This window comes from Phalaenopsis equestris, unplaced genomic scaffold (genome assembly GCF_001263595.1).
Source record: "Phalaenopsis equestris unplaced genomic scaffold, ASM126359v1 Scaffold000278, whole genome shotgun sequence".
NCBI classification, from domain to species: domain Eukaryota; kingdom Viridiplantae; phylum Streptophyta; class Magnoliopsida; order Asparagales; family Orchidaceae; genus Phalaenopsis; species Phalaenopsis equestris.
The window spans coordinates 1,017,824-1,033,888 of NW_018164720.1; the positions used below are offsets into that span (position 1 = coordinate 1,017,824).

Sequence of the window (16,065 nt, forward strand, 5' to 3'; positions counted from 1 at the left end):
AATAATCGGAGAAGCAAAGAAACATCTGCACAAGCCTAAATAATCTCTAAAAACACCTCCAGCTCCAACTGCCTTGGAAGTCCAACTTCCATCAATATTCACTTTGATTCAGCCTTTAGGAGGGGGTTTCCACTTAATAATAGTGGTCATCCTACCCATCTTTGGTGGATGTAAATCAACATTCAACCCCAAATTACGGCAAGCACGAAATAAATAAGAAAGAATATAAGCAACCATATTAGTCGGGAACAAACCAAAATTTTAATATTTATGATCATTCCTTGCCACTCAAATAAACCAAATCACTAATAAAGGGAAGCTAGCTAATTTGGAATCCATCCTATCTGCAGCCCTCCACTTTAAAAGGTAGCTTTTGATATCATTACAATCACGCAATTAATATGAAAGTGTTTTCCCAATGTATTCCAAATTTCTTTAGCATAAGAACACTGGAAGAAAAGATGCACGATCGATTCTTCTTCATTCTTTCATAAATGACATTGTGAAGCAGATTTCAACCTTTTAAATTTAAGAATATCATTAAGAGGAAGCATATTAAGAAAAAATCTCCAAAAGAAAAGAGAGATAGAGGGAGTTAGAAAATTATTCCAAATAATTTTACCCCACCGCCAGTTTTCATGAAAATATATATTCGAATACAATAGCTTCGAAGGAGATATATTATAGGAATTTTTCCAGATGGGGGTATCTTTGCCCTCCTTAATAGGAATCTTAGTAACAAACTCTGTTCTATCCCCAATAAGAGACATTAATTTATTAACATCCCAATTTCCGTCCAACCAAACATCGAAGATAGTCAATTTATTATTCTGTGGAGAAGTAATAGATAATACCGTATCCCCTAAGCCCCAATTATCGTGCCAAAAGGAAATATTACCTTCACCCACATCCCAAAATATGAATTTTCTCGCGACCTCTCTTGCTTTCAAAATAGCTTTCCAACTCTTAGAATCCCCCACTTTCCACTGAACTATAGCTGGATTTGACTTAGTACGATATTTATGAAGAAGAAAGCGAGCCCATAACGAAGTATTAACATGAAATTTGAACCACAACTTGCACATACTAATGTCAGAGATTTGCTTCAAACTCTTTAAACCAAAACCCCCAGCTGCAATAGGCTTGGCAACTTTATCAAATGAAGCCCAATGCTTTCTAGATTGGTTACCCGACCACAGAAATCAGTTAAATAATCTTTATAATTGGATCTGAGTGTTTTTCTTAAGATTCAAGATTTGAAGAGCATATAAAGGGATACTTAATAGAACATTTCTGAGGAGGGTAATACGACCCCCATTAGACATGAAATTATTCCTCCAATCATTAATTCTATTTTTGATCTTTTCCACAACTTCATCTAATTGTATTTGCTTTCGACGGCTCTTAAGGAAATTTACTCCCAAATATTTCAGGGGCAAAGAGGAAGCATGAAAGCCAGTGTAATTATTACTCCAAATTACAATAGAGCTTTTGACAGAATTCCCAAAATACATATTGCATTTATCTTTGCTGAAAATCAGACCAGAATTATCTTGAAAAGTATCTAATACTTGCATAATTGCTTTAATGGTTGATTTACTGGCATTACTGAAAATTATGACATCATCAGCATACGCCAAATGGCTAACCATAATAAAAGATTTATATGAGAATTGAGTATAAGGTTTCAATTAATCTGGAGAAATAATTAAAAGCAAGAATAAAAATTGTAGTGGATAAAGGATCTCCTTGTTTAATTCCCCTTGTGGCAGAAAAGAATCTATAGCTTTTTTCCTTTAATTAAGACAGAGTGGTTGTTACAACAAAGCCCTCTTCTTATCAGATTCAATCTACGGATAAGGGAGCAAAAATTATTTTGAAAACATCTGGCCCGCAAGATATTTAATATGAAATCTCAGCTGATAGTATCATAAGCCTTTTTAATATAAAGTTTGAGAATCATATTACCTCCACGACACTTTTTATCCAGATCTTCCATCATCTCCTGCGCTAGAAGAATATTATCAGTTATCTCCCTTCCTTTAATGAAAGCAGATTGATGAATAGAGATAATATTACTCAACATAGGTTGTAATCTATAGACAAGCAATTTGCTAATAACTTTATAGACCACAGAAGTGAGGGAAGTAGGCCTGAATTTATCCCAACTAGATTTATCATTCCCCTTAGGAATAAGAACAATTAACGAAAGTGTAAAATATTTCCCAGGGTCTTCCCCTTGGAAAAAACTTTGAATAGCTTTAATCACATATTTTTTAATAATCTCCCAACTCGTTACATAGAAAGCAGCAGTGAAACCATCAGATCCAGTAGATTTGTTAGTATTAATTTCCTTAAACACCGCATAAATCTTCTGTTCCGTTGGAATATTAGAAATATCAATTTTAGAAGTATATTCCCTTTCACCTTCAAAAAATTCAGAAATAATAGGGAGAGTCTGAGAGAGAATGAAATAAATTTGTAAAATACTCCATCGCATTGTTGCCAATCTCATCCTTGCTAGTGATACTCTCATCAATAATATTAATACTTAAAATAGTACTCAAATTCCTTTTATGCTTAATAGAGGCGTGGAAAAATTTTGAATTGCGATCTCCACTAGTAAAATAAATATCATTAGCTTTTTGCTGTAAGAACTCCTCTTCCAAATTAATCTCTTCTAACAGTTTGTTATGGGCTTGGGCCAACTCAATGACATGTTGCGGATTACAAATAAGCAGATTCTCCAAGTTATCCACAACCTTCTGAGCCTCTTTGACTCTATTATGAATATTACCAAAATGCATAAAATTCCACTTAATCCATCAGCTACCTGTTTATGCAGTTGCCATAAAATATACCAAGGATTACCAACATCATTTGTATTTCAAGCCTGTTTCACATTGCTCAGAAAAGTATCGTGAGTAGTTCAAATATTCAAAAATTTAAAATGATATTTAGCGGGTTTAGTAGTAAAAGCAAGAGAAAGCATAATGGGATTACGATCCGACCCCGCATGACTAAGATGATGCACTTTAGTGACATGAAAATAGTTAGGAAATTGTTGATTACCAACAAAACGATCCAGCCTTTGGAAAAGAGGACCTCTCCTCCACGTGAAAGGAGTACCCATGAACCAAGATCAAAGAGACCCACTTCAACAATTTTATCACTAAATTGATTAATAAGATTAAGGTTTCCACCTCTACCTCCCATCCTTTCAGATGACTTCAAAATCATATTGAAATCCCCTCTAATGAACCAATGATCAGTAATATTTTCACCCATAGCCGCCAAAGTATCCCAAAGATAGTATTTTTTCTGAAGGACAGTGCTAGCATAAACAAAGGTGGCCCAGGATACGAAGATTTCCATTAAAATAAACCAAGATGAATTGCTCCTCGTTTTGCACAATGTTTAAATCAATGTTTTTTTCCCAAAGATCCAAATCTTGTTATTGGTGTTACAAAAATGATTATACTGTTTAAACTTTCTGATGATGTGCTCCTTATTTTTAGAAACAAGCGAACTCTAAAATAGAAAAAATAGCCAGATTATGGACCCTGCTAAAATGTTTAATTCTATTAAGGGAGGCAAGGTCCGCCACTCCCCTAATATTCCATATCATAATATTAATCGTTAAACCTCAACACACCCTTTCTAGTTGACCTAGGGAGGGTGATGAACTATTCCCCATTAGAATGTGACTTCCCATCAATAATGATGTTATCTTTATTCAGATGTAACAATTCATTTTTCCTTTTCATTTTCTTTTTACCAGTTTTTTTAACTAACCATTCCTCTTCAAGAGCATTAGAAACAACCAATAAAATTCCATCATTTACCTCATACGCCCGAGGATCATGATTTCCTTGACCATTTTCCACCTTCAAATGTATGTCAGTTGGGGGAGAAGATGTTTGAACCTCCAGTATGTTAATCTGCACAGGGGAAGTAATATCATTAGCATTACAATTATCTACTTTATCTTCAATCGAAACCTCACTAATAGTAGCACCACGATCATCACTAGTAATCATAAATTCTTCAGTACGCTTCACTTCTTCTGGTTGTTTAGCATCTAATTCTTTGATTATTTCAACACTATGATGGCCATTGACCCTAATCTCTTCAACTTGTTTATTGAAATCCCTTTCTATAGGCAGACGAACAATTCCTTTTTTTAAAGGTGGATGAAGACAGTAACATTTCACAACATTATGACCAAACATATGACAGTGTGAACAATATGGGGAATGTTTTTCAATTTCTACCTTTTGTCAGTAGCCTTTATGTGCAGTCCCAATTCAAATTTCATCACAAAACGACAACGTTATATCACTCTCAACTAAAATATGTGCTTCAGAAGGCCTATTCAATAGAAAAGTGGGCCCATCAATTTTAAGTGGTTTGCCATATGCCGCAGCAAGGGAGAAAAGTATCTCATGATTGAATAAATGAAATTTTAATCCTGGAAAACACAACCAAACCGAAATTAGAGGGGGTTCCTCTTTAAGATCAAAATCCGTTGTCCACTTCAAAATTTTCATGGTTGTATTATCAATTTTAATAAATCGGCGAAAAAAATAAATTAGTGTAATCTTCGTCATTAGATAATTGGATCAGAATATGACGCCCATCAAGCAAACCAAATTTTCAAACTCCCATAAATTTCAAAGCATCCAATTCCCTACAAATAGATTCCATTTTGGGGTGTCCCAAAATGAACTTCCCTACAAGAACATGACAAGCAGACGAATCCAGATTATTATTATCTTCTTCAGAAACATACATTGCAAACTTGTCGTTTTTTATACCTGTATTACGAATAAAATTATACTCACCACCATCAATCAAAACATCATGAAATGACTGAGGAAAATGCCCAGATCCACTGATCTTTGAGGATTGAGCCCCCGAGAGAGTTTCCACAAAGGATTTCTCCATAAAAAAACCGAAAAAAAAAATCTTCAGGACAACCGAAAAACACACCAATCGACTAGAGCAAATATAAATCTAACTCCAGAAAAAGCACCAGCCAAAACCACCGCAAAAACCTTAATTTCTTTAATTTCCAGCAGCAAATTCCCCAAATAAATTCAGAGAACTTCAAAACACAGAAATCGGACAGGCCAAAATCCCCTAAAATCGAAGAAAATCTCGCCAGCAGAGGGAGAACGCAAGAAATTAACTTAGAAGAGGAAATGGGAAAGATCTCACCATCGATTTGGAGAAGCATCATCACCCCCACTGTAAATTGCCACGAAATTGCCAGAAATCCCTAACCCTAGCATAGCCTCCATCGCAAATATATATATATATATATAATATACTTATATATATTTTGAATAATATTTGTGTAAAAATATTAGTAGTTTGTCATTAATCACATAATTTTATCATTTACATACATAATATTTAAAACGCAAAAATAATTTGATTCATTAGTTTTTCAAGTTAACTTTAACTATTTTAAAACACATTATCTAATAAATTATATTAAAATAATGAATTCAATTTGAAATCACTTAATTCATATAATTTATGTTTGAGTGAGCTTTTATTGCATAATTCTTGATTATTTTAAAATTTTTCATTTGAAAAATGTGATGATTGTTGTGAAGAGATTTATCAATGAAAATGAAAAATTATAATATTTCAATAATAAATAAAAAAGAGAACTTTATACAAACCTCATAAATTTTGAATAATTGTTTACAACAACAAGAAAAACTTTATCCCACTAAGTGATGTCGGTTACATGAATCCTTTTTCTCCATCGTGTCCTATTTAGTTTCAAATTTTCATTCAATTCTAATAAATTAAGATCATTTTTTATACAGTATGCCCAAGTCATCCTAGGTCTACCTCTGTCTTTCTTAACATAAGTCGAATCTAAAACATCTACTCTTCTAATCGGATCAACAAATGGTCAACGTTTAATATGACCAAACCGTCTAAGATGACTCTCTCTAATTTTGTCTGTCACTGGAGCTACACCAACTCTATCACAGAGAGAAATTCATTTCGCATTTTGTCTCTAAGTGTAAAGCCACTCATCCACTAAATCATGCTCATCTCGGCAACACTTAACTTAGTTTTATGCTTCTCTTTTAAAGACCAACATTCACTACCATAGAGCAATGCAGGTCTTACCGCTATCTTATAAAACATTCCTTCTAGTCTAAGCGATATTTTTCTATCGCACAATAGGTTTGAAACATTCCTCCACTTCAAGCAACCAACTTGAATTCTACTAATAACATCCCCATTAATATCACCATCACTTTGAACAATAGATCCGAGATATCTAAAGCGTTCACACCTTTTAATAATTTGATCACCCATAGTTATGCTTCTGTCACTAGAGTTACTACTACTAAAATTACATTCCATTTATTCAGTTTTAGTTCTACTCAAACGGAGTCCTTTAGACTCCAAGGTAAACCTCCATAAATCAAGTTTTTCCTGACATTTTTCTCTCATCTTATCCACAAGAAGTATATCATCAGCAAAAACATACACCAAGGTACATCATCCTGTAAGTATCCAGCAAGTCCATCCATAACTAAAGCCAAAAGATACGGGCTGATATAGACCAACAGAATGAGAAAAATATTTGGTCAATCCTCTTGTTCGAACACAAGTAACAATTCTTGTATACATATCTTTAATGACTTGAATATAAGTCATATCGACACCTTTCTTCTCAAGAACTCTTCAAAGGATATTTCTTGGAACCTTATCGTAAGTCTTTTCTAAATCAATAAAAATCATATGTAGATCCTCCTTATTATCTATGAACTTCTCCATAAAACCTCTCAATAAATGTATAGCTTCCATTGTAGATTCAAACTGATTATGAGAAATAGTTGTAATACGTCTTAAGCTATGTTCAATTACTCTCTCCCATAATTTTAAAGTATGACACATCAACTTAATTTCTATATACTTGGCACACTCTATTGCATCCCCTTTATTTTTAAAAATAAAGGACCAAAATACAGTCTCCACTCCTCAGGCATCTTGTTAGTTTTTAAAATAATAATAAAGAGTTTAGTAAACCAATAAACTCTCAAATCTCATAAATATTTTCACAATTCAATTGGGATATCATTAGATCCTACAGACTTACCACCCTTGGTTTTCTTTAAAGCCTCATTAATTTATTTTTTAACTAATGTGACGGTAAAAATGAAACATCTTATTATTATTAACAATATTGAGTTCACTAAGGTCGATCGTATTTTCTGAACCTTCATTAAAAAAATTATCAAAATAACTCCCCCACCTATTTTGAATATCTTTTTTAAGAAAAATATTTTTTTATTTCATCATTTATACACTTTCCTTGAATTAAATCTTTACTTTTTTTTTTCTCTTTGTTTGGCTAGTTTATATATATTTTTCACGCTCCTTAGTATCTAATCTATTATAAAGATTACTAAAAACAGAATTTTTAGTGTCACATATTATTCTCTTAGAGTTTTTACGGGTCGTTTGATATTTTTTCCAATTCTCTAAGCTTTTACATTTAAATCAATTTTTGTAACATATCTTCTTATATTTTATCTTTTCTTGCACATTATTATTCCAGCACCAACTATTTTTATTTGTAGAAACTTTTTCTTTTGATTATCCAAGTACAACTTTTTTCATTTGTTTAATATTTTGTTACTTTATCTCACATAGAATTTGCTTCTTTATGAACATCGCAAATCTTGAAATCTTGAATTTTACTTATAAAATAATTTTTTTTGTGTCATTTATGAGCTCCCATCTACTTCTACGACGATGATTCATAATATTCTTTATTTTACAACTCTTCATCTTTATATTTAGAACTAATAATCAATGTTGAGTACTTAATTCCTTACTTGGAATGACTTTACAATCTTTAGATTATCGACGATCTCTACTTCTCATAAGAGAATAATCAATTTGTGTTTTATTAGATCCATTCTTATAAGTAATAATATGCTCATCTTTTTTCTTGAATAAAGTATTAGCAATAACAAAATCATATGGTAAAGCAAAATTTAATATAGCTCTATCTTCTTCATTAATCACTCCAAAACCGTAGCCACCATGAATATTTCTAAAATCTTCTACCGCTCTACCGACATGTTCATTTAACACTCCTCCAATAAAAATTCTTTCTTTAAAATGTATCATTTGTATTAAGTCTTCTAATTCATTCCAAAATTTCTCTTTAGAATATATATCTAAACCTACTTGAGGTGCATATACACTTATAATATTAAAAACCTTAGTATCAATATTAATCTTAAGGGCTATAATACTTTCTCCAACTCTATTAATTTTTACAAGATTATCTTTCAAACTCTTATCTATAATTACACCTACCCCATTTTTATTATGACTCTTACCTGAATACTGAATTTTAAAACTTAAGCTATCAATCGCATACCCTTTTCTTCAACCCATTTAACTTCTTGAACACATAAGATATTTATCTTTCTATGAATCATAACATCAACTAATTTCAATAACATACCAGTAAGAGTACCTATATTCCAAAATTGTATCCTAATTTTAGTTTCATGGACTAACTTCTTTACTCGCATTCATCCGTAATGTGAGAACCCTTGCTTATTTGAAACTAAACCTGGGCGCCGGTGTAGCGACCCTTGCACACTATCCATTGTATTAGGACCATAGTCGTTTCCAGGAGACGCTCTAGCACTTATACAATAATCAAAAGGATTCATGCCATGATTTTTCGACAAGTTTTACATTTGTTGTCGGCTACTTAATGCAACCCTCCACTTTTCATATCCGGGCTTGGGTCCGACAATGACAGTGTTATTTAAAATACGAAATAATTATATCAAAGACGAAAATACCCTTCAATTCATGCAAACCACCATTAAGTTGAACTCTTAAATATTGAGATGCCTTTTGGTATAAAGTGGATATTCATTAGAAACTCTTAAGTTAAGTGTGCTCACATTGGAGCACTCCTAGGATGAGTGGTCTCATGAGAAGTTATACCAACAGGGCAAAACTGTGAGACTATCTGGCCAAAGTGAACAATACGTTGATGGGTGAGAGTTCGAGTTGTCATGCCGTCTCCTTTCCCTAGATGTACGTGAGTGTCAAATCAATGATAAGTAATGTCGACAGCCTTCCCTCACTCAAATGCGGTGTCAACATTAAGGTCTTAGACTGACAAAACCTTTTCTTCTTCTACTTCTTCTCTCGCCTTGCCTGCATCTCTTTCCAGTAGTTCAAATGAAATACCCAACTCTCAAAAGCAACCATCGTGACTATTGATTCAAACATTTTTCTTTTATTTATTTTATTTAATTGTTTTTAATATTATTATTATTATTATCAGTTATTACATAAAATCTACTATTTTTCTTCCGTAATTTATGTGAGAAGTCGCTCCGATTTGTATGAGTGTTATTACATAAAATCTACTATTTTCTTCCCTAATTTATGTGAGAAGTCGCTCCGATTTGTATGAGTTTCCTGCCATTGGAATATTAAAGTTTCATTAGATGTCTTTTCATTTCTTTTTAGTGATAAATATGGCTATGTCGTGGTTGGGAGCTATTCACAGTGGTTGGCAGTTATATGATCTTTAAGATTTACTAAGCTAAATGATCCAAAAATCTTCGAATCAAGTAACCAACATATGGTTATATGACCCAGGAGTCATAGATTCAAGAGTTGTAGGGAATTATGGACCAGCCATTAATGATTTTATCCCTGTAAATCTTCACTGTTGTTTGAATTCCCCTTGAAATGACTGAAGTTTGCTGTCTAGAGATTATAATTACCGTTCTAGATGGATTTTTAGCAATAAGAAGCTTTCCAATGTAAAATCCAGTTTCTTGGAGATTTTCTTCAGTCTTGTTGGCTTTCATTCATGCCTGAACATGGAGAAAGCGAGGAATATGCTTGATTCCTTGTAATGTGGCGGGAGAGTGCGAGGGAGAGGGAAAGTGATGAGAGAGGAGGAATTTGAAAAATCAGATATGTAATTCTGATACATTTGCTTCAATAAGCCCAGTAATACAAAATATGAATTCAAAATCTTAACTACTAGCTATAAGTAAAAGAGGATCTCCTTAGAATCCAAAAGCTAAAACCAACTTTCTTATATTCTAGGTAACCAACTCCCAAATACAATGATTATTCAATTCAAATGTCTACAACCTAGGAATGGATAAGAAAAGATATAAGAAAATTTCTAATGAATTTCTAGCCTTTTATGGCCTGCATGAACCAGTGAACCATCCCTTCACCCTAAGCTGCCAATCCTCGAGTGACCAATGTTTTTCCTTAAGTTGGTTGCTGCCAAACTACTGGCTCTTTGTCTGCCCATTGTCCAAATATTTATTAGTAGTTTTCAGGTGGAGATTCATTGGATCAATTAAATATCTATTAGGCAAAATTGACCGAAAGCGCATTGAGAACCATTATTTATACATTTTTCAACCCTTTTCATTTGAAATATTTTAGTGTAAATTACATGCATGTCCTTGAGGTATAGATTGCGTTTCTCATTTGTTCATTCTTTTTGAATTGCTTCTTTCAGATCCCTCAAGCAATTCTTCTCTTAAACTTAGGTCCATATTGTCACGACCTGGTCTAGGACTTTGATTTAATCAAGATAGGAACGAACGGTGGAAATCAATTCTCTGTTATTCTAATTCTATTACTAACAATTTAATATTTAAATAATGCATGAAAGAGTCACTAAAGAAGACAATTAAAATTAAGAAGTAAAGATTATACATTTCTTGTTGTTGTTCTTGTCTTCTGTATACATTTTGCTCTCTTCTATTTATCTTGTTGTTTTCTAGAAATAATATGAAAACAACTTAATGAGTTATCTAAAATTAACTCTGTGGTAATCACTCAACTAAACTACAGTAATTGAAGGAAAATAGTACAATATGTATGCATGTCTATAAAAAATGTATAATATTTAGTTATAAACAATCTGATATATGCTTATAAGCAATCTGATATATGCTAGTACATGAATCAATGATTTTTTTAAAAGAACATACTCAATTTATTATAAGCATATACTTTAACTTTAATTTATAGTTTACATATACATCTGTGTCTGTGAGGATCATTGTCAACAAACTTCATACACCCTTGATCGATATTACTCTGTCGGCTTCCGTCGGCACAACTGTTAGCGATCTACACATCACAATAGTCTAGAGTGAAAAGACCCTCACCTGTCCCTTACTGATTTTATCCCGTCAGCATAGCGATTAATAATGTAAGTAATGCAATTGTCTGGGGAGGTAAGCTTTGATCCACTTCCCTCTGACCAATATTATCTCATCGACACAACGATTAGTGATTTAATCATCACACGTGTCTGGATGGTAAAAAAACTCTATGGGCGCACGTACATTGGCGTCCCCTTCCTGTATCATTAGGGGGTGAAATTCTCTTCTGAACATGCACATGCAAGCGTTCACATATAAGCTATTTCATTTTTCATGCAAACATTATTTTGAGACATTTATGCATTTACTAATATGCATATTTATTTTGTTGTACAAATATTCATCAGACATAACTTTCATATATTTCATATATTTATCTCATGTATATCTTTTATTTATATCTATCTCTTACTTGTCTCATGCATATCTTTCCTATGTCTATCTTACATGCCTATCTTACATATAATATCTAAATATCCTTCATCTTATGCATATTTTTTATGCATGCACGTTTTTTCTATTATACTTATCATGCATATTTGTCCTATCAATATGAAAAATCTGATTAAACTAGGGCAAACATGAAGTCAACCGTATAATCTGAAATAGAGAAAATTACTAAAATTTAGAAATGTAATCACTGACTTTAGTTGTCATGCTAAACTTTTAATCTTTGAATGTGTGTTGGAGGTTGTGATAACTTTTCTATTGAGCTCAATAACCTATAAAACATAATATTTAAATTCTTAAGATTTAAATAATTTCTATTGATTAAATTACTTTTCTTAGCTTAGGATTAATTTACCTGAATTTTAATGGAGTCGACCTACAACGATCTTCTGCATGCTTGATTCAAATTCGCTACCTCACATAACCAACTTGAAATCATAAACGAATTTGAAATTCACAATATATTAGTTCATTTGGTAAATTAGCTTAAAAGATCATTGATTTGCCAAAATATACCTTAAATGGCTTTCTTGGCGATAATCCATCTCCAAAACTGCCAAACTTACTTTATATCACTTCCATCCACACCTCTCCTACGTTGATATCACACCACTTTAGAAGCTCACAAAAGGCTTTCAATGCTTCCGACACACAATTGGCGCCTCTGATGACTATTAGAGAGGAAAAAAGTCACAAAAAACAAGTCAAAACTCTAAACGAATGTGCGAGGAAGAAGAAACTCTCAAATAGCGTGTAAAAGGGATTCACACTTACGAAAGTCATTCCGGAGCCCTAAATTGCGAACCGCTGCTTCCCTTGGTGCGATCAACCATTCTGCTACCCACGGCCCTTGCACTGTAGCAAGCTTCGCAGCTCCCTCGCTACTTCTGCTGCGTGAGAAAGGAGCAGAGGGGAAAATCAGGGAAGAGAGGTGAAGAAATATGGTTATTACAAATATTTTAACTTCTTTGCTGATTTTCATCATTTAATGCTATTGTGCGACCTTGTAATTGATGTTTTTTAGCATTTGCATTGAAAAAATGACTAATATATTTATATCATCTTTCTTACCCTTTCTTCATCCACCCCATGCATTCTTTCACTTCTACCATTGTCACTAGTTTGAATCTATGAGTATAAGAAGGGTGCATAACTTAATTTTCTCTAGATCTAAAGATGAACGATAGATCCTATTGAATAATATCAATAGAGTGCAACTAGTCCTCTAATCTTTGATCCTTTGCACCGATAGCCTTTCTAGCTATGCTACTCTTGTGCAATAGATCAATGAGAGAGCAACATATCCTTAGGAAAGTATGACCAATTAGATCTAGTTCCTAAGCAACATAAATACTCTGCACTTGCTTTAATGCTCAATAATGAGTTTTTTTGTAAATGATGAGGTAGGAGTGATCAATTGACAAAAATCTGAAGTAGCTGAGAAGCTCAAGAAATGTGACATGAACCATAAGGCCTGTTAAATCTAGTTTTCATGTATCATAACTATTTATTATTTTTAATTGTGCCTTCATATTTATGGATTGCCTATTGACTAGCAAATGTAAAAGCAATAAATCTTTGGAGGATTGCGAGGGAAATCTTAGCTATTGAAGCTTGTTGCCATCTTCTAATCTCTTGTCGACGAGGAAAGAGAATAAATAATATCCAAAATTGAAGAGGAAAGGGTAAAATCACAGCTATCGAATGATGACGCAATCCATAATAACTCCATAAGTTAGGAAATATTTGTAGGGGTTATTAAAGTTTTTCTGGCAAAAAAAAATGTAGTTAAGGTAGGGGCCGATGTGTAAGCAGAAAATGATTTGTGGCTCAATTGAAGTATGTTTAAAAATGTGGAATGATGTGAAATAGCCAAGGACGAATGTGTAATTTTCCTTTTTTATGGATGCCATGTTTTGGCTGTTGCTCAAAATTGTACACGGAAAGTTTAATTGTCTTTGCTCGGAAATTGTTCAGTTTTCTATATTTCAGTTTGCATTATAATTTTTTTTTTGAAATTTTGGCAAGCAATGCTATTAACGCATTTTTCCAGTTTTGTGGTTTATTTATTTTTACAAACCAATTGTGCTTTAGATATTTGCTTGTCTTTATGGTACTTTCCTGCCTTCTATTTATGCTCTGTCGGAGCTTTTCTTTTTCCATCTCTTTTGAAGTTGGGTGAAGATGGTGGTTGGGTGCCTTATTATTACAAAGTTTTTCTCGGTCATTCTTGCTTAATTTATTCCCATGGTACAGTCAGGATGATGATGTCAAATTTTGTTGATAAATATTTATGATTGTTTTTCTCAGTTGCGTGCATTGAGCTGACTTCAACTTCTAATTCTTTTTTCCGTTTTGAAAGATCTGCAGAGAAATTATTTATGGAGGCAAAGAAAAAGTTAGGAACGCTCAATGCTATCATATATAGCAATATTATCTATGCTAATTGGTTAGTCATTCTGAGAAATTGATTTGTAATATTTTATTCTTTTTTTTTAAATTTTTCTTAATGCAAATCCTCTAATGAACTAATGTTCACCGTTAATTGCGTTGGTGGCTAACTTTTGCTTGCGTATTGCAAATTTTCAATCTTCTGTTTCCTTCTGTTAAACTCATTTTCTTAACATGGAAATATCAAATCAGTGTTAAAAGAGACTATTTGTTCATAATTTCAATAAAGAGCAAGGAAATTACTAAACGTTCTCTTTTTTTATTGCATAAATTTCTGTTCTCTAAATTTCTTTTGAACTATCATATGGATTTCAAGAGTTACTTTACTGCTCTTTTGTTTGCATGGTTTTCATGCATATATATAAGTTAAGATAATTTCAATTGTTTAAGATTTCTATTCATTGTTATGGCTAAGCTTTTGCCAATCCATGCAGTCAAATTGGCAACATGTCTAGATCCGAAGTACTTGTGAGAGAGATGGAGGAACAAGGAATTGATGCACCAATTGATTTATATCATACCATGATGGCTGGTTATACAAATGACCGAAATGAGGAGAAATGCCTGGTCGTTTTTGAAAGACTTCAGGTAAATTTCAAGTCAGTGTTTGTTTATTTGGTAAAATTTGGTTTTAATTCTCACAGTTATGATGATGAGACAACTACTACGCAGCATGTTTGCATATTATTCAAGAGAATGTACATAAACTAGATTGAAATCCTATTTTTCAATACTATGTAATAGCACGTGCTATAGCCCATAAGCACCCATCTTACATTATTTGCATGCAATGCTTAACTAAGCAATTTAGCATTCTATTGTTGAGCTATAGCGTACAACACACATAAGACATCATCTTGTCTTTCTAGTTAATTTTATTTTTAACTGACTGATGTATATAAATTACTTGATGAATAAGATAACCAAATTTGTTGGTGTTTATGCATAGAATTATGAGACTATTTACATTATTAAGTTTAGGACGCTTGTAAATTTATTTGTTCTACTCTCTAATTAAAGTAACATGATAGATTTTTTGGAAGCTAAAATTTTTGTTTTCATTTATATATAGGGTTTTAGCCTACATTGATCAAGTGTTGTATGATACTTGTTTGGGTGAAGTATATAGAATGTCTATAAAATTATCTTTGATATTAAATGAGCAATAAGGCTCTTGTTATTGTTGCATTAATTAGAGATGACTTTTAGATTGTGTTTATTAAATGAGTTTTTATTTTTTTTATTTCTTAATTTACAAAAAAATGTTAAGTGCTCATCTTCATATTATACTTTCTTTATATTTTAGACATCTTCGCTTTTATTTTTTAATTTTTTTAGTTAGTCTTTTAAGGCATTAATTTTCTAAAGCATTTCCTTTGATTGAAATGAGTTGTGTTTTCTTATATGGTTTTGTTTTTTGTTTTTTTTCTTGCTTGTGAGTATGGGAGCATATCTGGGAAACTCTATTAAAAGTTTAAACATTATTAGATATGGTAGATAAACTATAACATCTTTTCTAAAAGATTGGCACATACTATGCTCTTATTTAATTAATTATTATTGTTAAAAGGCTTGATATTTATTGAATAACACAACCTGACCTTGCGCTTGGAATTGATCAAGGCAGAAACAGATGATCGAACGGTGGAAAATAATTTTTTCAATATTCATTTTCTAAAACTAACATTTTTATAACAAAAGCCACTATATAAAAAAAATAAATTAAAGTAATATTGTTTAATTAACCTCATTTCTGGTTGTCCGCGTCTTCTATACTTATTCTCTTATATTGTTCTTTATTGAATTAATTAATTAAACCTAAAATGTTAGTTTATAACCGTAGTAAATTAACTAAAACCAGTGAATACTCATATTAGGGCTGTCAACTTGCCTCTTCGTTCGCGAACAACTTGTATTCAACTCGTTTGTTAAGCTCAAT

General features: G+C 32.3%; 1 protein-coding gene across 1 annotated transcript in view; it reads left to right on the top strand.

The window, feature by feature from the left end:
- The window catches only part of LOC110024916 (pentatricopeptide repeat-containing protein At5g04810, chloroplastic-like), a gene marked incomplete at its 3' end in the record, with an annotated part of 25,358 nt that extends 10,557 nt beyond the window's left edge, over positions 1-14,801 (top strand). The window contains exons 3-4 of the mRNA XM_020725111.1: positions 14,038-14,124; positions 14,561-14,801. Of these exons, the coding sequence (XP_020580770.1) occupies positions 14,038-14,124; positions 14,561-14,801 (328 nt within the window). The remainder of the gene's footprint in view (positions 1-14,037; positions 14,125-14,560) is intronic.
- Between the last annotated feature and the right edge of the window lie 1,264 nt (positions 14,802-16,065).